Raw genomic sequence first — 26,259 nt, forward strand, 5'->3', positions numbered from 1 at the left:
AAAGGGTCCTGGATTGGGAAAGGGCACAGGCTGGGCTGAGGGACAACCCCCCCCCCCAAGTTCACGAATTTCATGCACGAGGCCTCTAATTCATACATAAACACGCTCACGGGCAGTTCCCATGACGACATGTTTAGGTGACATCATAAACTAACATTTGAGCCCTGTCTTGGTGGCTCAATTGGTTGGAGCATTGTCCCTTACATGAAAATGTTATGGGTTCCATTCCCGGTCAGGACATATACCTAAATTGAGAGTTCAATCCCTGGTCGGGGCAGGTAAGAGAGGCAACCAATCCATGTTTCCGTCTCACATCGATGTTTCTGTCTGTCTGTCTCTCTCTCTCCCTTCCTCTCTCTCTAAAAAATTCAATATCATCAGGTGACGATTAAAAAAATAACTGAAATCGGAGCTTTCTGATCCTGAAGGGATCATCATCAATGTAGATATCTTTGATATTGTTCCAAAACAGAAAAGATTCAAACCTCATTAGAAAATGCCAGGCAAAGTTTAGATTTCCTTAGTTACCATGGAGACCGTCAACTCTTAATAGTGGCCATGTTGTCTATAGTTAATGAATTCCCCGTCGGGCACATGCCTGGTTGTGGGCTCAACCCCCAGTGTGGGGTGTGCAGAAGGCAGCCAATCAATGCTTCTCTTTCATCATTGATGTTTCTCTCTCTCTCTCTCTCCCACTTTCTTCCTCTCTGAAATCAATAAGAATATATATATTTTTTAAAGGGTCCAGAGAAAGTCAGTTAGGCCCCGGGAGTACCAGACAGGGCACCAGTGTAGACCCGTGTCGAGAGGGGAACGGTGTCCGTCAGGAAAATGCTCGAAGACATGAGACAGGAAGCCACTGGGAACTCCTGCAGTGCTTTCCCCTAACAGGGGGCGTTCTTTGCTCCTGGACTCCACACAGTGGCTGTCGATTCTGCCAGCAAAGCCTTAAAGTGACACACGAAAGTGACTGCTGTCATGCACATGCCACTGCCATGGAGACTACTCGGGAATGCATGCGAACGTCAGGAAAAGGGACAGCTTCTCCCGCTGAGATAAAAAAGGAAGCCACGGGAGCAGCCCAGCGGGGCTGGTCACCCAGAGAGCGGGTCCTTCTGAGCGACTGGTTAGAAGTTTGTTCCGCGGGAGGACGTTCAGGCGAACACCTCCAGCCAGCGGACCCCCTTGGCCCGGACCGGTAGTGAGAGGGGTGTCCCAGAGCACCAGGTGGGAACCCAGTGGCGTGTCCCTTAACCCCTTCCCCGGCAGAAACGTGTATACTCGTTTTCACAAAATGTTCTTTTTCAGTCGTCGACGAGTATACTAAGAAAATATGGTAAAAAAATATGGTTTATAGGAAGACGAATTACAAACTGTTTTCATAACCAGCATCAAAAATACTATATAGAACCAAAATAAAAAAATTAGTCTGAAAAAGAAACATTTTTAACAAAAAAATTGTTGGGGAAGGGGTTAAAGAGCGAGATTGCAGCCTGGCGGGGCCAAGCAGAGCCTCACCCCCGCCCCCCCAACCCAGGGGAGCACTTAGAGGGAGGACCCCTGGAGGGACAGGCCTCTCCCCCTCCCCCCTCAGCCTCCCCTTCCAAAGCCTGTTGACATCACTGGGCTAGACCTTTGTCAGAAGCTTAAGTCTTCCAGAAACGCACCCATGGGAGCTGAGCGCGGAGAGCGTGTGTGACTGTGAGCTCCGTGTGTGGCCGCCAGGCAGTCCTGTGTGGGTGACCGTCACTAATGAGGGGCTGGAGCTACAGACCCCAGGACAACTGAGGGCTCAGGTGGTGGTGAGTGGGCGGCCACTGCCACCCGTTGCCCAGGATCGGGGTCCTGGCATGTGGGAGTTTCGGTGATCACCCGAGAGTCGCGGGCAAACTGAGACGAGGGGTGGCCCTGTGACTAGGTCAGGGCTCACCTTCCTGGCTGTGCTCAGAGGAAGGTGCCAAAGATCAGCTCCTGCCGCGTCACCAGCCCCTCCCAGGAGAAGGTGCCTGGCTGCCCCAGGTGGGACCCAGCATTTCCCAGGGTTGGATGCAGGCTTGAGCCCAGGGGCCTCCAAGCTCCCTCTTTCTCCCTCAACTCCTACTTTTCTTCTTCCCTCCCTCCCTCCTTCCCTCCCTGACCCTAATGGTAGAGTGACCAGGAACGACCAGTTGCTATGATGCATCCCTCCCTCCCTTTCTCCTACATTTTTACAGCCTTTATTTAAAGTGATATTTCACTTTTAAGCCATTTTACTGCTGTGTGTCAGGCCTATGAGGACCTGTGTGTATTTAACATACACAGCTCGCTCAGAACCCCTTCCCACTTAGTCCTCACTCTGGCTCTCAACTCGGGCCTGTTTGCCTGGGGCCTGGCCCCGCCCGTCTTCTGCCTGTTCTTTCTCCCCAAAGTAGGACCCAGGCTTGTGTCTTCTCACATCCCCTGCCCCAAAGCTCAGTGCTGTGCCCTCTTTCTTGATGACGGTGCCATTCTCCAGGGGGTTCCAGGCCATAGAGGGCAGGGCCAGCCCAGAGAAGACGAGGGTGTCCCCTCCCCCGCACCGGCCTTCCCCCTGGGGAACAGGTCAGTTCTGGGCAGGGCGGAGCCAAAGTCCCTCCTCTCATCTTCCCCCCACCCCTCACCCCCCACCCACTGTGCTCCCTGAGTTCCCTGCGCTGAGACCTGAGCCGCCAACCCCAAGGCGTGGGTTATGACACAGGGCCGAGCTCCAGGCCCTGCCTAGTGACACTCAGGGTCACTTCGTTCTTGTTTGATTGGTTACATAACCGGGGTCACGGGCTCCCCCTCTTTCCTGCTTAAAGGCTGACCTTTGCCCTGCAGGGCCGGGGCCTCCCTGCCCCCTGCCTGGCCCGAGTCCCGGGGGCATCACACAGACAGAGTCCAGGGAAAAGCTAAAACCAGAGGAAGAAGCCCCACAAAGGCCATCACGCTGCCCTCGGGGGCGCCCTGCGGGGGCACGGCGGAACGCCTGCCTCGATGGCTGTCGTTCTGCGTGAACTGTAAGGGCGTTTGCCTTTGTTTCCTTGAGCCCTTGTGGAGAGCATGGCCCTGCCTGCTCAGTGTGCGAGAAAGCGTTTTGTTCTTGCCTTCCCTCCCGCCTGGCTTTTGGCAAAACCGGCTTGTGCCGTCCAAATTACTGTGCTTCCCTGCGGTGCGTGAATGAGGAAACACCGCTTTTGACTGAATGAGAACATCCGAGCTCTTTGAGGGAGCCGTCCCCCCGCTCTGGAAGCGACGAGGGCCCGGCTCCCAGAGCCTGTGTGTCCAGCTCGCGGGTGTTCCTCCTGGTCCAGGGCGGCTGTTACCATGACAACACTGCCGCCTGGGTCCCCCACCTGCCAGGAAATGGCCTTTCTTCACGAAATCATCTCACTGAGAGACGGGCTGGGAGCAGGGGAAGCATGCGCACTCCCCAGGTGGACACAGATGTGCTCCTGTCACTAGAACAGGAGGAAACTGCTAAATAGTAAGAGAGGAAACTCGCGGAGGTCCGCTTGTTTCAGCTCCGAGGTCCCACCCAGGAAGATGGTGGGTGTGAACGGCACGAGGGGCTAGATCAGCCGTGGGCAAACTAGAGCCCGCGGGCCGGATCCGGCCCGTTTGAAATGAATAAAACTATTGAAAACAAAGACCGTACCCTTTTATGTAATGATGTTTACTTTGAATTTATATTAGTTCACACAAACACTCCATCCATGCTTTTGTTCCGGCCTCCGGTCCAGTTTAAGAACCCATTGTGGCCCTCGAGTCAAAAGGTTTGCCCACGGCTGGGCTAGATCCTCCTTCCCTAGAAAAAATAAAATGCAGCCCGGCCGGCAGGCTCAGTGGTTGAGCGTCAACCTATGAACCAGGAGGTCAGGGTTTGCTTCCCGGACAGGGCACATGCCGGGGTGTGGGCTCAATCCCTAGTGGGGGGCGTGCGGCAGGCAGGCGATCCATGATTCTCTCTCACCATTGATGTTTCTGTCTCTTTAACTCTCTCTTCTTACTGAAATCAACAAAAACATATTTAGAAAAATGAAAGTGCAGCTACTGGTATATCTGGCGGAGGCTGGGTGAGGAGCATCCAGGCGATGCTACCATAGCAACGCTGCTTCATGGACAGAAACGAACAGGAGCAGGCCTCTGGGACCGACCCAGTCATGGCTGGATTAGCAGGTTTGGAACCTGCACTGACTTCTCTTCTCTTTGAATCTGGGGCCATTGGGGGAAGGAAGTGGGGTTTAATGCACAGCAAAGCGTCCTGAGGGGAGCAGGAGGGGTGGGGGGAGGAGACCTTTCTCCTCTGAATAGTGAGTGTGCCTCTCCTTCCTGGCCGGAGAAGTCTCATCCCCTTCAGGAGAAGTTAGGGAAGTTGGGGGAAACCAGCACTGGCTGCACCTCGGACACTTCTCCTGCTGGAAGAGGCATTTCCATAAAAGCTACGTTTGTCATCATCCCTCGAACCGGCATGGAGGGTAGCGGGGGGAAACCCTGGGGAGCAGACTGTCACGTTATCGGTAACACACGCTGTCACAGCAGCTGTAACCTCAGCCCCAGAGTTGAAGGAGGAGTCATGTGGCAGTCTGTCCCAATGGCCCCGGGGGACCAGGGAGTCATTGCAAAAGTGCAGAAGCCATTTGCATCCCAGGCTTACGTCTTGGATAAACATGTGCTGCTTTTGGGTTTTTTTAAATCTTCACCCGAGGACATGTTCATGGCTTCTTATAGAGAAGGCTAGGGAGAGAGAGAGAGAGAGAAACATTGATGTGGGAGAGATGCATCCATCAGTTGCCTCCAGTGCGCACCCTGACGGGGGATCAAACCCGCAAACCCAGGTATGTGCCCTGCCCGGGAATCGAACCCACGACCTTTTGGTGCTTGGGGTGATACTCCAGCCAACTGAGCCACATCAGCCACGGCAAAATATGTACTATGCTTTTCAGGTAAAGGTAGATGCAGTTGTGATTAGTAATGACTAATGAGTTGAAAGGGGTTAAGTTCATAGTAAATTTGTGTCATCCTGTGGCCTCCATGAACAGAAGGTGAACGCGCAGTTCCTGTCACGTGGGCAACCGTTAAATTCTTTGACATCAACCAGAAGTCCTCATGCTCCAAGCGGACAAGAGTCATGGATTTACAAGCACAAATAAGCTTGGACTCGACCATCTGCTGGACAGCTGTTGCCTGAGCTCGGAGTTGAGGTCATGTGATGGTCTCAGGGGCCCCCGAGAGTCTTGACACACACAGGATTCTTGACAACAACTTCCGAGATTCATTCATTTTATTTGATTCAATAAAATGCACTCATGTCCATGATGTTCTGCCCTCTACTGACCTTCAGGACAAGATCCGCACGTCAAGCAGGAGGAGTTGAGCCACACGGTGGCGAATCCGGTTTCTTTCCTGCTTACGTTTCAGAGCCAACACACCAGGGACAGCTTGAGGAAGGCGGGCAGGCGGTGAGGGCCTGTTGGCCGGGTGCTCAGCACGGTCATTTTCATGCACAGAGTGCAATGAGTTCAAGCACTTGCCCTCGCGCGCTGGTCATGTGGAGTCATCCGGCTACCACACTTCCCTTTAGACCTCACTTGGGCTCACTTCGCTAAAGACTAGTCCAGATCCCCTCTGCTAGCTGTGACATTTACGTGCTGTAGGTACACAGTTTCTCTAACATCTTTCGGTGGCAACTGGGTGAAATATCGGAACCAGTTCACGTGGCGTTTCTTACAGTCGCCTTTCTCGCCACAGTTCGGCAGTCGGCACACTTTGTTTTCTGAGACTAACAGCTCCTCAGTTCAGCAACCCTGTTAGCAATCGCTGTGGTGAGTGTGCCTTTCTCATTGCAAACGGAATTACTGGGTATTTCCTCTGGCCCCCGCGTGTTTGGAAAAACCGCTTACGTGTCACTGAGGAGAGGCGGTCCCAGAAGCAGAGCTGTGTTGATCCATACAAGGAAGCAGGAATTTATCGTCATTTGTTCATGTTTTTATTCAGCAAATAGCTACTGAGCACTGTGTTCAAAAGACCTACTTTTTAAACAACCTCTGAATAATAGTCACCTCCACGCAGTCGCCCACTGCCGTGTTTCCCCAGGCTCTCCGCGGCCGCTCTCCCTGGTTCTCTCTGAGCGGTTCCGTCTCCCAGTTACTAACAGTACCTCCCCTACTCCACTGTGCTTAGTTTGCCCACGTAGGTACGCTTCATAGGAGTAAATATAAATTTTCCTTGCATTGGAAGTTGAAGAAGAGCTCAAATCTTATGTGTCGTGCTTAGAAATCATTTTGGTGTGTTTTCATTTTGACTGTGTTTGATTATCAAGATATTCTAATGAAAAGAAGTAGAAAGATATTCTAATTGGATATCAGTCAGTCACCTGTTAATCATGGGAACGAATCTGTGTCTGGTTTCACACATGTCCCCTCAGAATGGTTCTGAGGTCCCTGGAGGACGATGCCCACAAGTGGGGCTGCTGGGCCCGGATGCCCGCTGGCTCAGTGCCCTCAGCAAGGCCACGCGGCTCTGTCTGCATCACTGCATGTCCCCTTTGCCCACATCCACACTGGGCACTTGGCAGTGTCTGATTTTGCCCAGCCCCCTGCGTGTTTTCGGTTGCACGTCTCTGGTTCCTGGTGTGAGTCAGCACATCTTGGCGCCTGTGACTTTGCTATTTGGGTTCTTCCTCGTGGGTGGCCACCCGTGCCCTCACCTATGCGTATGGGGTTTCCTGGACGTGGGTTTATTGAATTAGCTTTGCCCCCTCCCAGGTATAGGATCTCCTCTGGATCCACACATCCCCTTGTTGGTTTCAGATGTGGCAAGCATCCTCCCTCCAATGGTAACTACCCATTAACGTTGCCTATTTTTTTTAATTGGCCCCAAATCCTTAAACTGATTTGATAAGGTCAAATCAGTGTGTATTGTTGCCTGCTGACTATTTTATGGGTTTTGTTTAGTGACCTCCTGCGCCCAAAGACCACAGATTCTCTGCTATGAGCTTAGGGCTCTGACTGGCACGCTCAGGACTCGTTCTGGTCCCCATCGTCTTTCCTGGAGTGCAGAGTTCACTCACTAGTCCCTCTGGAGTGCACTCTGTTCTGAGCGTGAGGGAGGGACCCACCTTTATTCATCTCACTCCTGAGTCAGTTTCTGAGCACCATCTAATAAACAGACTCATCCGTATCGAGTTCCCACTTCTGAGTCTAAATTAGTTCACTACCTAGGACCTGTGGACTGCCTTTAAGGAACCCAACCATCAGTAGCTGAAACACAGACTCTGGGCTGTGATGAGGGACAAGTGGCCCATGTTACGGGTGAAGGCAGCTCACCTGTGCCGCCCTCGTGGCCGCAGAAACAGGTGCTAAGCCACCTGGAGCCTTCGGAGCTCAGATTCATGTACAGCCACTAGCCAGGCATCGTCACGCTCTTGCCCTAAAAGAGGCCTATATTTCTGTTAGGAAGCACCCCACACCCTTCGCCTCCAAAGCACACTCCTGATTCTGGGCTTTGTTCTCTCACGGGTCATCTCGGAAATAAAATGGAAGTGCTATTCAAAGCCTGAACATCAGGCCCGGCTGATGTGGCTCAGTGGTCGAACCAGGAGGTCACGGTTGATTCCCGGTCAGGGCACATGCCCAGGTGGCAGGCTGGTCCCCAGTAGGGGGTGTGCAGGAGGCGGATGATCAATGATTCTTTCTCATCATTGATGTTTCTATCTCTCCCTCTTCTTTTCTCTTTGAAATCAATTTAAACTGATTATATATTAAAAGCCTGAATGTTCCCCTAATAATCAAGTGTTTCTTTAAAAAAAAATAAGAATTTGTCTCTGAATCATAGCCTGCCCTTCATACCTCTCAAATGGAGGTGATGTGTTTGAGCACACGTCATAAATGTGAAAAGAGACCATGATTTTAGATCCTCCTGTACCTCCATTAGATCCGACATGGGGGCTGAAATTGGCTTTGTTAACTTTTTCATTCCTTGGGCCCAGCATACCTCTCAGCTCCAAACTTAGGCCGGTTTTCGGTGTTCCTCTTTCTGGTTCATGCCTGTGATAAAGTGCTAGTGCCTATTCATTATAATTCACTTTAAATGCAGTAGAAACAGCCCTCATTTTCTTTTAGGAGTTTTACTGGTGTGATCTCATCCCAAGGACTTACTAATTCTAAGAAACAGACAAAAATCACAAAAATTGCCATATTCCCAAATTTAAGCCAGTCTTAGTTCAATTACTTCAAAAGAGAACCCTCATACTTAGCATAATACATTCCTACCAAGAAAAAGGTGTGGACCACAGGGTTTTAAGATAAACCTGAGAAATCGACAGTTTTTCTCACTCAGGACAAGTTGGGCGTGTGTGTACCAAACATCACCAACTCTTGTTCGCTCGAAACAACAAGCGATTGACGCCTGTCGGGGCCACATGGCCGGGGTGGGCTCCTCGCTGTAGTGGGGACTGTCTGCACCCCCACTGCCCGGACCCGGCCGAACAGGCAGAGCCTGAGGGTCTTGCTGCAGCAACTAAATGCTCACAACCTCTTGGCCGATTCGGGGCGGTGGCCCCACCCAGTCACCAGGCGCCAAGAAGTACAATCCTATCGAACCCCGGGAATGGGGTGGGAACCAAAACTATTTGGTAAACAGTGCTAATGAGTCCCATTACAGATCTCCTTTAAAAGAAAAAGATTATTAAGAATACAAGTTTCCGTTTTCAAAACACTGACTTAGGAAGATAAATGCATTTCAATTCAAATGATGATTGCAAAAGAGAAGTTTCGCCTTTATACCTGGTTAAAAAAAAATAGTACTTTGATCAAAGCATAAACAATTTAAAGTTCTTATGGAAAAATAAATGAAGACCCGTTTCCCAGTCAGAGGTCACACCTCGGGGCGCCGGGAGCAGAAGGAAGACGGTGCGGGGACAGAGCTGGTGCCGACAGAGCTGACGGGGACAGAGCTGGCAGGGCCGTGGACACGAGCACCCCAGGGCAGCCCGGCCTCTCCCGGCGCGGCCAGCGTCTGGGGCCCGCACAGGGCAGGGGTTTAGACAAGCCCCCTGAGAAGATCGATGCCTGTGGGCCCAGTGATGAGGAGGCCGCGGGCTGTGCAGGGACCACGGCCACTTGCTCAAGGGAAGGAGAAGAGGCCCGTCTCCTGAGAAAAAGATGGGCAGGAACACAGCAGGCCGCGGCCCCGCCTGCTCGCTCTAGGAGGTGCTGCCCTGGACTCGCGCTCACGTGGCCCTGGCACCTGGGTGGGAGGCCTGCGGTGCCCCGGGCTGTCCTTGGCCTGTGCAGAAAGGGCTGCCAACCCTGCCGGGCCGGTGGAAAGGCACTGCCGGGTGTCCCTGGGGAAGTCAGTTGCCCTGTTACTGGAATCCTGCGGGCACCTGGCTGCCTGGAAGAGGCGGAGCTGGCAGACCTGGAGGCAAACATTCCCGCCCCAAGGAGAAAGGCCTGCGGGGTGTGTGTGTGTGTGTGTGTATGTGTTCCTCATCGTGTTAAAGACTGTGTCTTGTAAGACCGTTTCCGAAGCCTCAGGAGGCTGCAGAGAATGGTGCGAAGGGCTGTCTGAGTGGGCACAGCTTTCCCCACTCTCTGAGCACTGACCAAAGCCCTGAAACCTTTCTTCGGCCGGAAGGGCGTAGGAAGAAGCAATTACGTTGGGCCACGTCTTGCTAACGGTGCACACCATGAAGGAGGCACAGCGCAGGGCTCACCCGGCCGAGCTCCGGAGGACGAGGCTGAGGTGCTGAGTGAGGGCCCGGGAGGGAGCGTGGGCCCCCCGCCCCCCCTCACTGCGGTGCTGCTGCCTCTGTAATGACTCATGCAAAACACACCGAACGCTGTTTTTACCTTTTCTCATAAAAGTGAAAATCCTCTTTGGATTTCCTTAGGTTCACGAAACAGGTGCTGATGTGGGTCTTAGGAGCCAGGTGGGGCGCAGCGGCTTCGGAAACGCGGGCCTGTCTGTGGGCGGTTTGGGTGTTCACTGCGATGGGTCAGCACCGGCTGCCGCTCACTGGCGCTGCTTTGCTCCCTCTTCACACAATCCCGTCTCACGAGTGAGGTCTGCGCTCCGCTCACAGACCCCAGGCTGTGGGTGGGCCATGTCTCTGTGTCTGAGGCCTGGGGTCCCCTCGGGTTGGCTGGCTAGAGCTTCTCCGTGTCGCCGATGAGCACTGGCGCCGCTCAGCGCTCCCGGGAGTTCGGGGCTGTGCCGACTCCAATCCATTCAGCAGATTTTCATGTTTCGCCAAGTTCTGAGTCTGTAGGCTGAGAGTTTTATTTTATTTTGTTGGTTTTTTAAAAAATATATTTTTGTTGATTTCAGAGAGGAAGGGAGAGGGCAAGAGAGAGGGAAACATCAACAATGAGAGAATCATTGATCAGCTGCTTCCTGCACGCCCCCTACTCTGATGGAGCCTGAAACCCGGGCATGTGCCCTTGACCGGGAATCAAACCTTGACCTCCTGGTTCATAGGCTGCTGTTCAACCACTGAGCCACGCCGGGCGGGCTGGGCTGAGAGTTTCAGAGCTCAGAGCTTGTGTTCTTCTTTCTTCTATGTTAACCTCTCCCCAAACCCGTTCAGATTTGTTTTTAAGAAATAAATGTTGCAACACGTGACCCCCAGCTGCCACCCGCTGACCTTTGCTAGTATTGAGGCTGCAATTTGGTTCCCTCCTGGGACCCGGATGAAGGCCCTTGTGCTGCTCTGGGCAATGTGCCCGGTGGGGAGGGGGGCGGGGCAGGGTGCCCGCAGGCCAGCTCCCAGGGATGGAGTACAAGTCCTCTCTGCAGAGATCTCTCCTAACGAAGGAGCCGCTCTGTCCAATGCAGCAGCCACGTGCCACCCCGCAGCCCTGAGCCGTGGCTCCTGGGAGCTGAGCTGTGTCAACCATGTAGGAGGTTTCAAAGGCTCCATGTGACGTGAGCATGGAACCCATCATAGCAATAATGCCATGTGGATCACATGCTGACATGATAATATTTTGGATAGGTTGGATTAAGTGGAACATACTAAAATGAATTTTGCACGCTTTTTAACCTATTTTTTAAATTCTGGAAAATGGAACACATGTGAGTGGCTCACGTTATGTTTTGCTTGGACAACACTAACCTAGGTGCCAGGGCTGACTCTTAGCTACTTACTAAGCATCGAACACTCATGGTCATTGTGATGTGGCTGCTTCTTTATCATGTGAGCTCTTAAATGATAAATATTATATCTATTCTTGTGTTAAAGTATAAAGAGGTTCCCAAAGCAGCATGAGTAACTTGGCGAATTCTCTTTTCTGGGTGACAGGTGGCACTATTGCCACCCAGAAGCAGGCCAGAGCGCGGCGGTGCCCATTGCCCGCTGCTGGGCCCGCGGGTGCTAGCTCCTGCCTGACTGAGGGGCCGACCAGGAGGAGGAGGTGGGGACACGGTGCACCACGGTCCCGTCTCCACCCACCACGCATGTATGAAAGACCCTGGTAGTCTGACCTCAGAGAGCTCTGCTCCTCCAAGCCCAGGGCCCCCAAGTCCTGAGTGACATGTTATTTCCTCAGCATGCTCAGAGATGCAAAACTTCTAGGGAGCAGAGGCTGCGGGGGAAGCGGGGAACGAACTAGACCACCGGGTGAGACCGAAAACAGACACGGCCCCCCTCAGCAGCCCTCACCTTTTCCTGGGAAATGTGGGATGGATGGGAAACCCGCGTGTTCAGAACAACCCGAGGGAGCTGCGAGGCCGGCCATGCAGCCCTGCCCCGTCCTCTCCCTGCCCCGCCGATTCTTCCCTCTTAGCGTCTGGTAATCGCCCAAAGTCTACCGCAGGGAGTGAACGGAGGCTCAGAGAGGTAAGAAACAGACTCACAGATACAGAGAACAGACTGACAGCTGTCGCAGAGGAGGGGAGGCGGGGTGGAGAAGGTGAGGGGATTAACCAAAAGAACCCCCAAACTCAAAGACACACACAGCAATGTGGCGATTCCCAGTGGAAAGGGGGTGGGGCAGGCAGGAGAGCACAGAGAGGGTAAGCGGTGATGGGAGGAGACTTGACTTCGGGCTTAGGGAGTGAACACACAACACAATACACAGATGATGTGCCATAGAATCGTACCCTTGAAGGCTATATAACTTTATTAACCAATGTCACCCCAATAAATTCAATAAAATATTTTTTTAAAGTAAAAAAAAAGAAGAAGAAAAGAAATGTTCTGAGTGAAACAGCATGTCTCCGGCCTGACCTCGGTGGGTTGTCTTTTGTCACCAGAAGCCTGCCCCGTCAGGAGCACCGTCGCTGCGCCAGATCGCCGTTTATCACGTCTTTCTCCTCCTTGGCAACTTAAATTAAAATGTCAGCGAGGAGAAATGTCTCAGAAAGGCGCTGGGAGACTTGTAAACAGCGGCATTAATCAGGGGAGACGAGTGAAGAGCTCGTTTAGCAGGGGAACATCACTGTTGACACAAGACAAAAGTCTTGGCAAAACCAAGACCGCGAAGTGACGGACAGAGCAAACAGAAAGCAGCTCCGTGAATCAGTAAAAGGGAACCAGCGTGTGCCGTGGAGCCCGGGGCAAGGCCTTGTTGTGTGAGGGGCGTTGCTAGGCAGCCAGCCTCCAAACACACAAATACTACCCAGAGCATTCCCCATCCCCCTTTGCTCCAAATTAAAGTGGGCACGCACCACTCAGGTGGCGTAAATGTGTGACGAAATGCAATGCCAGGCCCGGAGCCAAGGCATCGCGTACTGTATGGCTGCCTTTGTGTGGCATTCTAGAAAAGCCAGGCTGCCATGACAGAGAGCAGAGGAGGGGTCGCCGAGGCTGGGGTGCGGGGAGAGGATCGCCCGCAAAGGGCTAATGGAGACCTTTTAGGGTTCTGGAAATGGTCCATGTCACGAGGCTGGCGGGGGGTTACACAACTCTAACATTTGCCAAACTCATTCAAGTGAACACTTCCAGTTGCTGAATTCTATTGCATGTAAATTGTGTCGCGATAAAGTGGATTTAAAAGGACATCTAATAACTCGGGGTAGCATTTCTATTTTTTGTGTGTCTGACTTAGACTAGGTGAAATTTGCCAACCCTTAGGTGACAGAAAAGAGGCACCGTTCCACTCAGAATGTCGGCTGGAAGTGGCGAGGGGTTCTCAGCCGCGGCCGCCGGCCCTGGAGCTGCCAAGTCGTTCCTGGCCGGATGCCACGCGAGACACAGCTTTTGGCTTCCGAGGTCCTGGGACGCCCAGAAAGTGGGTCGTGTTTCAGGGTGTGTGCGTCACTGCGGAGAACATGCTGGTGAATCGAAGACCAGCTGGATTTGTTCATCAACTGGCCAAGTTCTCCCTTGCTTGGCAGGACTGTTAATCCTCGCGTTCACCGCACAGGCAAGCCTGGTTTTACGGTCTCAGTGACCTTCACGTTCATCGGCTCTTCACATTCTCTTGGGGGAGGATATACCTTAGGCATCCGACCTGTGCTTCAAGGGAAGAGCAGCGATCATGTGACTGCGTGCTCGTAAATCTCCAAAGTTTGAAATGAAGGCCAATCCCAAATATTTTTACGGAATGAACGAGAGTCCCGAAGCAATTATTTTATCCAATACAAAATTATTTTGCCTAACATATTTGGTGATTAAAGCATGGCTCTGGACTAAGTTCTCCAGGTAATTCTGCTTTTGACAACATGTGGCAGAAAACCAACTGAATCAGACTTTGACAGCAAGCACATTTCCTGGTCATGTATCCAGAACTCTCGTGTTACAGGAGGACTCTGCGTCGGCCAGACACTGTCTTAACTGTCTCAAGCTATTGTTTTCTCCTCGCAACTCTGCTGACAGGCGTCTTCGTCGTTATACTGGTTCTCTCCTGGGTGGAGGGTGGCTGCTAAGATGTAGCTGAGCCCACCAGGTCTTCACTAATTCCCTGAGCATCTTCGTAGGCACTGTGTTAGGTAAGGTACAGGTCAACTTGCAGCTGAAACAGAGACCCAGAAAACAGTGACAAAAGAGAGAAAAGTGTTTTTCTCTCGAACGTGCGCTCCCAGAGCAAGGAGCCCGGCTCTGGAGGGCGGCCATGTTCGGTAAGACCTTTGGGGACCCAGGGTCCATTTGTCTTGTTTCCCCAGCACCTGTGATAGGGCTCATGGCTGAAATGGGCCACCAGCATCTTCTTCTTCCATCCCTCAGGAAGGGGAAGACAGAGAGTGAGGGGCGAGCCTTTTCCTTTTTAAAGCATGGGACCCAGAACTTGTGCCCGTGGCTTCCACCTCAGTGCTGAGATCCTGGTCACAGGGCCACCCCTAGGGAAGGGAGCAGGTGGGCAGCCCTGCGCCCAGCTAAAATCCAGGGGCTTCTGTTTTCAAAAGGGAGAAGGGAAGGATGGGTGGTAGAGTCAACTGGCAGTCTTTCCCGACAGGTCATGGAAGCTGTTACTGTTTCATTGACTCTAAGACACTATTGATTTTAAGACATGTCATCATCCTATATAATAAAAGCCTAATATGCTAAGTGTCCAGTCGACCTGTTGGCTGTTCAACCAATCCAAGTGTAATACGCTAATGATATGCTAAGGCTGCTTAACTGCTCACTATGATGTGCACTGACCACCAGGGGGCAGACGCTCCAACAGGTCGGTTAGCTTGCTACTGGGGTCCAGCGGATGGGGACTGAGTGCGACGGGCCGGAAATGCCCTGGGTCCCTCCCGTGGTCCCTCTCTGGCTGGTCAATCTCCCGCTTCCCTCCATGGCCCTGATCATGCACCAGCAGGGTCCCTCGGCCTGGCCTGTGCCCTCTCGTAATCCGGGACCCCTTGGGGGATGTCGGAGAGCCGGTTTTGGCCAGATCCCTGCAGGCCACTCAGAGGGACCCCACTGGTGCACGAATTCGTGCACCGGGCCTCTAGTTATATAAATAAGAAAAAACGTGCTATTTAAACGATGACACATTGCTTTCTTATCAGCTCAGTTGAGGACATGACCCAACTTAAGAGATGTTAAAATGTGAAAAGTATGTGTCTTGGTATAGAACAAGTACAACATTTGCAAAGACTTGGGAAAGCAATGTGATCTGAAGGCATTTGTTTGCCGGCTTCTTTCGTGTGTGCTTGCCTTTCCCTGGAGTGAGCACAGGCAGGAGGTATTAACCTTTGGTTGACCATTCGTTGAGCATGATATTTAGAACAGACAACTTACTCTCAGTGTGAATTCACTCAAATTCCCACGACTGCTGGTAGAGGGACTTTGGGCTCAAAGACTTGGGGGAGATTTGCCCTGATTTCCACTCAAACAGCAATCTTGGTTTCACTGGATTAAAGAAAAGACCACCTTCTTGGGTGGCCAAATAAGAGATGAGCTGAATTGTTCTGGATCAGAAAGATGCTAGACAGACAGAAACAAAATGGCACCTGTGGTGCCACGCTCACCCTTGAACTTGATGTTACTCTATCTTATTTTTCAACATAAAGTTTTAGGCTTTAATAGATGAAGAATCACTTGTTTGGTTCCCACCTGCTCTGACCACTTTTACGCTCATTTTCTCCAATTAATGTTAATAAACGCACCACTGTATTTGACTCACGGACACCACTGCTCAAAGCATCGTAGCTTACAGCACTGCTGATATCAGCTAAGATTGAATTCTCAGCATAGCAGCCATGTCTCTGTGAGTTTGCCTAGAGGGCCTCGGGTTTAGGATGTGATAGTGCCAGGCCAGGTCGTCCCGGGAGCTCATCGGTGGGTAGCTGTGACCCTGGTCGATGACAGGTCTGGGATATGCAGGGGTGTCTTGCTGTCTGTTGCCACTGAACTCTGCTTCTCTTGTGCAGATCACCGTCACCGATGAGGAAGTTAGTAATCCGTCCTTTTTAGACCTGGTGAGAACTCCCCAAATGAGGAAGTGCACCCTTATTCTTATGTTTGCTTGGTAAGTTTGAGTTGTGATGGATTCAAAGCCTGTGTTAAATTCACACGCACCCCTCCCTCCGTCGGGTGGGAGTCGCCCTCACTCGCTCTCTCCCCGGCCGTCGGACGTCCGCAGGTTCACCAGCGCTTTGGTGTACCAAGGGCTGGTCATGCGCCTGGGCATCGTGGGCGGCAACCTCTACATGAACTTCTTCATCTCCGGAGTCGTGGAGCTGCCGGCCGCCCTCCTCATCCTCCTGACCATTGAGCGTCTCGGACGCCGTCTCCCCTTCGCAGCAAGCAACATCCTGGCCGGAGTGGCATGCCTGGTCACGGCGTTCTTACCAGAAGGTAAGTGTCCCCAAGTCCATCTGGCAGCCAAGGACGTGAAAACAATCTTAAGTCAGAAAGCGTCCGGAATAGAGACGCTCTTGTCCACCACATCGGAGTCTTGGTACCGGGTGCACTTCAGTGATGTCACTGACTTTCTGCTTAGTCACTTTTTTCTTCTCAGTTACTTTTTTTTTTCTTTTGGTTAATCCTCACCTGAGGATATTTTTCTTGTTGATATTTAGAGAGAGTAGAAGGGAGGGAGGGAGCAGGGGGGAGAGCGAGAGCCATTGGTGTGAGACACATTGATTGGTTGCCTTCCACACACACACCAGCCAGATGCCCTTGACTGGGAATCAAACCTGTGACCCTTTGGTGTGAAGGCCGGTGCTCTAACCACTAAGCACACCGGCCAGGGCTGTAGTTTACCTTCGATCACCTTTGTCTGACAAGCCTGTGTCTGGTCCTGTGGGCTTTGGAGTTTCCTAAGACGAGCCTGCCATCCCCACCACCCACGGAATCGGAATTAAGTATTCGCTGCGCGTGAAGTTAGGGAGGAAGATGGATGGAGGGAGGCCCATCAGCCCACGATGCACTTTGCCCGGGAAGAGCTCCCCCGCCCGGGGCTGCTGGGATGGTTTCCATGCGCAGCACTCGGCACGAACGACCCAGAGAGCAGACGCGGACGAGTCCAAACCAGCGCCCACGTCACCAGTGGGTGGGCTCAGCCATTGTGTAGAGCACACGTTCCTCTATGGGAAAATGTGAGACAGAGTCGTCCTGTTAGTTCAGTCTGATCTGTGTTAGTTTGGAGACATAACTTTCCATTTTAAGCGTTAGGGTTGCTCTTAGCGACGTCGAAAACCAACGGCTGCTATTTTAGACATTTCATGTCCATGTTCCGCAGATCGGGCTGTTGTGGGGTCACACGCTGGTCAGGACGGACAAGAATAAGTTTCAGGTCCCTAATGCTCCACGTGAGCACCAGGTACTCGTGTTCCTCCCAGGAGGGGACAGTCCCCATGTCCACGCACAGAGCTATTGGACTTGGTGACTGGGCTTTTCCATCCCCTTAGAGCAGTGGTTCGCGACCTTCTGGCCCTTTAAATACAGTTCCTCATGTTGTGACCCAGCCATAAAAGTATCTTTGTGGCTACTTCATAACTGTCATGTTGCTACTTTTATGAATCGTCATGTAAATATCTGATATGCAGGATGGTCTTAGGCGACCCCTGTGAAAGGGTCATTTGACCGCCAAAGGGGCCGCGACCCACAGGTTGAGAACCGCTGCCTTAGAAGGACTGTCCCTCGGTCACTCTCGAGTCGCCAGCAAGATGGTAGCCCCGGGAGAAGCTGGCCAGCCTTTTAGAGGAACCAGCGCTCAGAGGACCCCACAGAAAACAGCTTCCCAGCTTTCCCTCCACTGCGTACACCAGTCAGGGTCTGCAGCATGAAACTGGACAAAGAACTGGTCTTTCTGGCTGTACGCATCTCCTCTGAGTCTCACTGCTGTAGGCCCAAATTTCTGAAAAATAAAGAGCTTTCTCTGTCCGCCCTCATCTCTTCTATTTGAGTTTATTTAGGATGGCCGCAAACCCAGCACTTCAAGTCTGTCTTTTACTTCTGTTTCTCTTTAAGTGAAAAGTAGGCTCATATATCTTAATTCACATATTAGGCATTTTCACTACATTTTATTTCAAAACTCAGCACAGATGGCACATTCAGAGGAGATGCAAAATTGTGTTTATTTAAAATCCTGCTGGGGTTTTTTTTGGTTCAAAAATTGATTATTCCCAGTAATCTCTAGAAGTTTGACCAAATAAATCCACATCCAGAGGGACCCTTTCCCTGGGTTCCCCTGACTCTATGGAAGGTAGTTTCTGCTTCAGTGCTCAGTTTTAAATTGTCTTGTGATTCTTTGGTCATTGTTATCAAAAGATATCTATAACCACTTCACCATGAGCTTAGCACATTACTGGGATGATCACGATATTTGTATAATATTCACACACCAATTACACCTCCTAGTACATTGTTTTCATTTTATTCTTTAGTTGACCAACAGCATAGTGCCTCTGGGACTTCCGTAACGCATTTCAACAACATCTCTGTCCCTGTGTAGGGGCCGCTAAATGCTGGCCTCTGCGCTTGGAATGAGTTGAGGGTCTTTCAGATTAAGGTCATGTCTCCTCAAGGGCGTCAACTTTACAGCGTTTTCTGAATGATTTTCTGAACTGACTAGATGTTTTTCACGGGGTGTGTGTGTGTGTGTGTGTGTGCATGCATGCACGCGCTTTAATTTGATGTTGTCTGAATCTTTCCAGCAGACTGTCCTAGCCTCAGCTGTAAACCTAATTTGCACTGAAGTTGTCAATGGAACTCATTTATAGCGCGATCTTGATTCAGTAGAAAGCGCCTATAGTTAAGAGCCTCACTCGGATAATCGGGTTATTTCCACGTCCACGGGCACATTCTTCTCCGCAGCCCGAGAGCAGTGGGCGGCTGCCCGGCCGGGCGGGGGCCCAGGGAGTCTGGGCAGCGGCTCCCACATTCCGTTCCCGGGACCTGGCTGTGCCCCACCCGCTCAGCGAGGGAAGGGGCGGGATGCCCTTCCCAGGCCCCCGGGCTCCCGTGAAAAGGCAGAGCCTGAATAAAACGCATGTTCCCCGCTGCTCTGGCTGGAGCAGAGCGGCCAGCACAGCAGCAGGACGCTGAGGGCCTCGGTGCGAGAGCTCCAGGTGACGCCCGCCCGGGGAAGCTCCCAGTGCACCCGGCCGCCTGGCCATGGCCTAGGCTCCTGGCCATCCTTTCTTCTGCGTGCCCCTAGACAGCTGCTTTATTTCGTGGGGTTAGCTTTTTTAAAAAAATATGTTTTTATTGATTTCAGAAAAGAAGGGGAGAGGGAGAGATAGAAACATCAATGATGAGAGGGAATCGATGATCGGCTGCCTCCTGCACGGCCCCCACTGTGGATCGAGCCCGCAACCCGGGCCTGTGCCCCTGACCAGAAGGAACCCAGGACCCTTCAGTCTACGGGCCGACGCCCTATCCACTGAGCCACACCGGCTAGAATCGTGCGCTGTGTTTGTCAGTGAACGAACCAACTAGTACTTGGGAGTCTGGCTCCTCTGGGTAATTTCTCGGGGAAGTAGCCAGACTGGGGATGAGGAAGACAATGGGTGACAAACCCAGTGACCAGGCACGGCGTAGACGCCCCTTTCCCAAGACCCAGCCCAGCCCTCGCGGCCTTGCTGGTCTCCCGGAACCAGGGGCATCTGGTGTGGGGTTACCTGCCTGTGGTCATCGCCACGGGGTCTGAGCAGAAAAGGGCACAGCTGGTTTTCCAGGCGCACGTCGGGGCCGCCTCCGGACCAGAGGCCGCGTGCGGGGTCCTCCCAGGCAGACGCCGCTCGGAGCCTGGTTCCAGCGTAGTGGCCGCTCAGCAAGTGACTCTCACACCGTGTTCCCAGCAAGGCAGGCGGCACTGAAAGAGCAGCCACGTCCTGGGGGTGGTGATCGCTGCTGAAATTCGGCTACAGCGCTAGAAGGTGTTGATCACCTGTGCTGAGAATTAGCAAAGGCTCGGGGCTGCGAGGACAGTAAGTGAATGCCTCGCGTGGTTTGTAAACCTGCCCTGAGAGCCGGCCCTCACCCTGCCTCCCGGCCCTGTGTCCCCAGGAACACCCTGGCTAAGGACCACGGTGGCCACGCTGGGGCGACTGGGCATCACCATGGCCTTCGAGATCGTCTACCTGGTCAATTCGGAGCTGTACCCGACGACACTACGGTAACCCCAGCACCTGTCACGGCTTCTCCTGAGTCGCTCCGCGGCCGAGTGCTTGGAAGCGACTTCAAAGCCACGAAATAGTTCCCTTAGCTCGATGCTGTATGCACGTGGCCTCCCTCAGCTGTCAGGGTGGCCTGCTCCGAGCTGGAGCTGCTTTCTGCATTGCCTTCATCCATGTTTTGGGATAGGATTTCTCACCCCGTATCTTCACACACAGCCGTGGTTGCGTGGAAGGGCACTAGGCTGGAATCAGAAAAACCTGGTTAGCACACGTGCTTCGATGGGGGTTGCTCTGCCGTCACCAGCCTCACCTGTTTAAAGGCTGCCACCTCCTTTCTGACCCCATTCCATGTCTCGGGTCGGGAGCAGCCAGCGGCTGCGGGAGAAGCCACGTGTGCAGGCGCTCGTGCGGATGGCTCCTTCCCCGGGGGGGCGCCCGGCACAGCTCGCTGTCCGCCTCACCATCACCCGGTTGGAAGCATTAGAGCAGAAAAGCAAAATAGGACCCAGGAGGACACATGATTTGCTAAAAGAAGGTTGCAGAGCTAAGACTAACACTTGCATCTTCTGACTCCAAATCTGGGGTTCTTGCTAGAATTTCTCAAACTTTCAGCTGGCGGAGGATGCTGCCCCCCAGCCCCTAAAGCTCCCCCCTACCCCCCACATGCCGCGCTCACCAGCTGGGGAGTGGTCCGAATGGAAAGGGTTTGCCTGGAGTGTAGAGAGCAGTCGTTTTCAAAGTTCAGAGCCGTAGAAAAGCAAAATCCTGTCACAATTTCTTAGCTACGTACATGTCTGACTATTTTGCTCCTCTTGAGTTTAACTCAGCGTTTGTTTTTCATGTGAAACTGCTTTATCCGCAGGAACTTCGGGGTGTCGCTCTGCTCCGGGCTGTGCGACTTTGGGGGCATCATCGCGCCCTTCCTGCTCTTCCGCCTGGCCGCCCTCTGGCTGGAGCTGCCGCTCATCATCTTCGGTGAGACGCCGCCTGTCGGCGCTGGCGGGCTGTCTGCAATGACGGGCACTTGACATTCCCAGGACGACCGAGCGTTGCGGTTTGGGGAGTCCCTCTGCAACCCTTTCTTGTTTAGGTTCTGAGTTAAAATCAAATACAGTAAAACTCCTTTATGGTCTTGGGAATAACTAAAGACCAATCATTTTCATGAGACCAAATTAGACCCACGGTCTGTTTCAAAGACGCCCCAAACCAATTACATTATTAAAGGTTCTGTACCTGCCATTATCGGACTTCATTTGCTCAGATGCTGAGCATGCGATGCTGAAAGAGCGGAGGACCCAGGTCCCTCGCGCATCTAACATAAACCCTCTGATGGCCCCCAAGGTCACGGCCTCCTTCCTGCCCCCCATCTCTGTAGAACCCTGAGGGGACAGAATCAGACTGGGGGGGACCTGGGGTAATTCACCAGTGCTGTTCTGCCTCTTCTCTGGCCCCCCCCCCACCCCCCAGCAAGAGAGGACCCTCGTCCAGCTTTCCCCAACCTCCCCTTCCTTTTGCACAACAGTTTCAATTACCCTGAAAAGGCTGGGTCCCTGCGGACACATGCTGAGTAAAGGAACCCCCAGAGACGTCAGGGACTGTGGAGTCAGCCTCTGACCACTTGATGCCAGTGAAATCGGGAGAGGAACGTTTTCAATATTCCATGGGATCTGGTCCTTGAGCTCAGTCGAGGCTGTAGCCAGTACGGAAGAGCAAAGAGGGGGCCGTGGTTCAACCAAGATGAGTGGTCTCGGAGCCCTGCATCCGGGCAGTGGCCTGGCCTGCAAGGGGCGCTGGGGGAGCCGGGCACTGGCTCTGGAGCGCAGGCCGTGCCTTCGCAGGGAGAGCCAGCTGTCAAACAGGCAGGATTAATGACAGTGTCTGCAATATACAAAAGGCAGGCACAATTGCACATCATCGGCTCCCAACTCATTTGGGTTTGCTGTATTCTCTGCGTTCCTGAGGCTTTTGTGTTTTTGTCTCTTTGTGGTAGAAACCTATAGAGCCGTGTGCTACTGCACGCCTCGTCCGCGTGCCTCATTCAGTGAGGTGGCATCAGTAGTGCGCACTGTCCATGGGGGAGTATTTACACCGCGGAAATTGGCAGCTATAAATCAGGGCTTTGTTTTTTGGGGAGCCGATTGGCAGACATTCGCCAGCTCCCCGCGAGGACAAGATGTGCAGAAAATAGGAGAGGATAGTGTTTCAGAAACTTCAATTCTGAAGATCCGAACAAGGGAGGCTGGTACATGGGGATAATGTGAGGTTGTCGGGAGGATCCTGAACGAGGAAAGATTTGAGTATGTTTCCTGCTGCTGCCACTGGGCGCAAGGTGCTGGGGGAGGATTAACCACTACAGTGAGGAGCCTGGGAAAGACACCAGGAGACGGGCCTGGGGCGAGGGGACAGGCCTGCAGTGGCCTCTGCCGGGAGGAGGAAAGCGGGGACAGGAAGCAGTGACGCTCTGGTGTCGGGAACAGGGCCTGAGGGACTTCTCTCTGTTGGCTTCTGTTTTCCCCGGAAGGAGCAGATGAGGCTTCTCTGAGGCCTTGGCACTTAGTAGGTGCTCAATAAGTAACTGTTCAGTGGTGAGTGAAGGAATGCCCACCAAGAGCACGGGCGCGGGGACTGCACAGGGCGGGGGGTAAGGAAATCATGGCAGAGGAGAGCGACAGAGCTGTTGAGGGTCACCGGGGGCCGCAGCCGGGGCCCGCAGCCGGGGCCAGTGGAGGCGGTGAGCTCGCTGCTTCCCGGTGGCCTCACCAAGGGGCACCGGGCGGCGTGCGACCTGGTGGTGACACCTTTCCCTGCCCACAGGTGTCCTGGCCTCCGTGTGCGGCGGCCTCGTGATGCTTCTGCCTGAGACCAAGGGCATCGCCTTGCCGGAGACGGTGGACGACGTCGAGAAGCTGGGCAGGTATCGTATGGCCTTCAGCGCCTCCTCAGTCACAGCGGCGTTCAGGCCACCAGGGGAAGGAGGTACTGAGACAACTGAGTCCCCGGGGGAAATAACATAATCCCTGCCTCACAGCCCAAGCAAAAGTGAGAAGTAGTTGTCAAAGGTAAATGTAAAAAAACAACAACAAACAACCCAAGCTTTGGAAGAATATTTATTCTTTTTAAAAGGTGGCTATGAAGAGGGAGATATTTCCAAGGTAGGTGTTAAAATTCAGAAGCAATCTAAAGGAGAAGGAGTGATGATTGGACAAAGTAGAAATAACGTAACTGTGCAACAGTAGACAAATGGCTATAAAAATAATATCTTCACAGTATGGGTTACCAGACAGAGATGAAAAGGATTAAGGTAGATCTACATGCAATGGCTTGGGGAGATTTTCAAGACTGACTACAAAATGAAAAGTCACCAAACAATGTGTTAGAGTGTTTATTAAAGATAAAACCAATAGAAGTTTCTATCTGTAGCGTGGTGGGAAGATAGATGATAGAGATGATAGATAGATAGATAGATAGATAGATAGATCATTGATAGGTAGATAGCTGATAGATGATCGATAGGTAGACAATAGATAGATAATAGATAGACAGATAGATGATTGATGATAAAGACAGGTGGACAGATAGAAGTAGGGGTACTAGAAATATCAGGGGAAACACTAGAAACCTGTGGGTCGTGACCCCTTTGGGGGTCGAACAACCCTTTCACAGGGGTCGCCTAAATACATCCTGCATATCAGATATTTACATTAGAATTCATAGCAGTAGCAAAATTACAGTTATGAAGTAGCAACGAAAATAATTTTATGGTTGGGGGTCACCACAACATGAGGAACTATATTAAAGGGTCACGGCATTAGGAAGGTTGAGAACCACTGCATTACACAAATTTAACTTTCTCCATTTGAAATCTTTCAGAATAAAAAGGAAGGGAGGTTATGACTATGACAGGGTGTAGGAAAATACCTAAAATAATAATATATACCCCGTGGAGATAGAGACGGGCTGGGAAGAGGGATGCAAGAGGGAAGACATTCCTCTTATAGTCTATAGACTTGCATATTGTTGGATTAAAAAAAATAAATTACAGTGCGTTGTCTTGTATTACTTGTGTAATTTTTAAAAGTAACTTAACAGCTATTTTTAAAAACAAAAATCACTCTTCTTCTAAAGAATGACCTGGAAATTAAGGGTTTGGGTCTCTAAATTTTAAACAAATGTATCAAAAATATTTAACAAAACACTGAAATGTTAGTCACCTCATGGGAGTTTTTTTCCTTGTACGTTGGGAAGAGAGTAGGTGCCCATTTTTAGGTGCCGATGCGATTGATGGTTTCACGTGTGTCATTTTATTTAAAGCCCAACGATTAGGGCAAAACCACCCTCACCTTCCTGTGGACTAGGCAGCCGATGCTCAGAGCTGGTTCTGCGGGCCGGGACTGGGTCGTGCTCTCCGCGGCTCAGGGGCGCCCGCTGTTCTGTGCAGGTTTATTATTTTGTGCTGTATCCTCCTTCAGTATGAATTTTAAATAGTGGGGATCCCCACGGTAGAACTGGAATGTATCCCTTTACACTCTCTTTTAATGAGGTCTTCCCCCTCCCCCGAGGTAGCCACCCGCTACTGCGTGTCTCATGAGAACTTCACTAGGACCCGGGAAACGTATGCGGTGATTTCATTGTCCTGTTTCTTCTTCTTTTTTTAAAAAAATATATTTTTATTGATTTCAGAGAGGAAGGGAGAGGGCAAGAGAGAGAAACACCAATGATAAGAGAGAATCATTGGTCACCTGCCTCCTGCTCACCTCCTACTGGAGATCAAGCCCGCAACCTGGGCATATGCCCCGACCAGGAATCTAACTGTGACCTCCTGGTTCATAGGCCGACGCTTAACCACTGAGCCACGCCGGCCGGGCTTTTGTCCTGTTTCTGGATGCCGTTTTGAAAACTCAGGTTGCCCGAGCTTCCCAGAGCCTAAGAAAGGCTTCCCGAACCGCGGCCCCAGCCCTGTCCGCGGGGCTGTCGGCGGGACTGGCCGATCAGAGGGCTGTCGCGCTTGTCCCTGAAGTAGCCCAAACAGGCTTATGCTCATCTGGGAGTGACAGGCACCGGCTTACTCCTCACCCACCACTCTGCCTGCATGTCACCTGGGACGATGCTACAGGGTGGAGTTTGGGGGCGGGAGCAGAGTCCCCTCAAGCCTTGCCATGTCGTAAACGAAAATTAGGAAGAGAAACTTAAAAGGTGTGAAAACTGTGGGAAGCCCTCCAGAGCGTCACACTCGCATGGGGAGGTCTTGCTTCAACAGGAAGTAGAGACACAGTTCCGCTAATTCAGTCATCACAGACCATTTCTTGGTTCCCACCGAGGTATGGAGCCAGGTCAGGGTTGTGGGTGCCGAGTCCTGTCCCCAAGTCGCAGCAGTGCTAGCAGATTGGGGGGGGGAGGAGAATATTCAGGAAGCTTCCATGAAGCAGGGGACACGGTGGGGATGGAGGTAGGGCCGTCTTACAGTGAGAAGCTCAGACGTGAGGGGTAGCTCTTGTGAGCTGATGTGCCTGAGGGCTGCTGGGCTGGGGTACCCAGGAGAGCACCCCAGCCAGATCCCAGGGTCAGAGGCAGGAGTTAGTGCTGGCGGCATGGGCTGCATGTGGGGGCTCCTGGACCCCCACCCAGTCTGGGTGCAGTTCCTCCCCCATCACCCCTCAGTGCCAATGATCCAAGGGCACAGCATTCCTCTGGTTGATTCTGCTCCTTTTTCTGGTCCCGTTCTTCCTGTTCCTATAGTGTTTGGATGCTCGTTTTCCCTGCACCCCATCCCGATGCCCTCTGCTCCCCAAAGTTCCACCTCTCCCAGTGGTTTCACTCTAATGACTAACTTGGTAGGCGATTTCCTGACCTCAAGACTCGCCCATCAGGGGTCAGATTCTCAAACTCCTCAGGGTAAAGTGGAGGATGCAGGCATTTGGGGTCAGGACTCACCTCCCAGTTAGTCCTTACCTCAGCGTGAAGCCAGCGGGAGAAGCAGGGTTCTGAGGAGCACAGGGCATCAGGGTGGGGTGCCGGGAAAATGAGCCTCCAAGCCCTAGAGGAATGGGAAGAAGTGGAGCAACAGGAATTCAACTCACACACATTGTTTCTATGTTTGTAACTTTTCATAACAAAAATTTTGATAAATTATTAATTACTAGAGGCCCGGTGCATGGAAATTCATGCACTGGAGGGGAGTCTCTCAGCCTGGCCTGCCCCTTCTCACAGTCCAGGAGCCCTCAAGGCGGGAGGCGACCCGTTGATCAGGGAAGGCGACGCCCC

The 26,259-nt window shown here is 52.3% G+C and overlaps 1 protein-coding gene across 1 annotated transcript in view; it reads left to right on the top strand.

Annotated features, from left to right (window-relative positions):
- The window catches only part of SLC22A3 (solute carrier family 22 (organic cation transporter), member 3), a 58,998-nt gene that overhangs the window by 30,567 nt on the left and 2,172 nt on the right, over positions 1-26,259 (top strand). Inside the window, exons 5-9 of the mRNA XM_006757696.2 lie at positions 15,805-15,902; positions 16,017-16,231; positions 19,889-19,997; positions 20,861-20,973; positions 22,813-22,912. Of these exons, the coding sequence (XP_006757759.1) occupies positions 15,805-15,902; positions 16,017-16,231; positions 19,889-19,997; positions 20,861-20,973; positions 22,813-22,912 (635 nt within the window). The remainder of the gene's footprint in view (positions 1-15,804; positions 15,903-16,016; positions 16,232-19,888; positions 19,998-20,860; positions 20,974-22,812; positions 22,913-26,259) is intronic.

Source organism: Myotis davidii, unplaced genomic scaffold, assembly GCF_000327345.1.
Source record: "Myotis davidii unplaced genomic scaffold, ASM32734v1 scaffold1494, whole genome shotgun sequence".
Lineage (NCBI taxonomy): Eukaryota > Metazoa > Chordata > Mammalia > Chiroptera > Vespertilionidae > Myotis > Myotis davidii.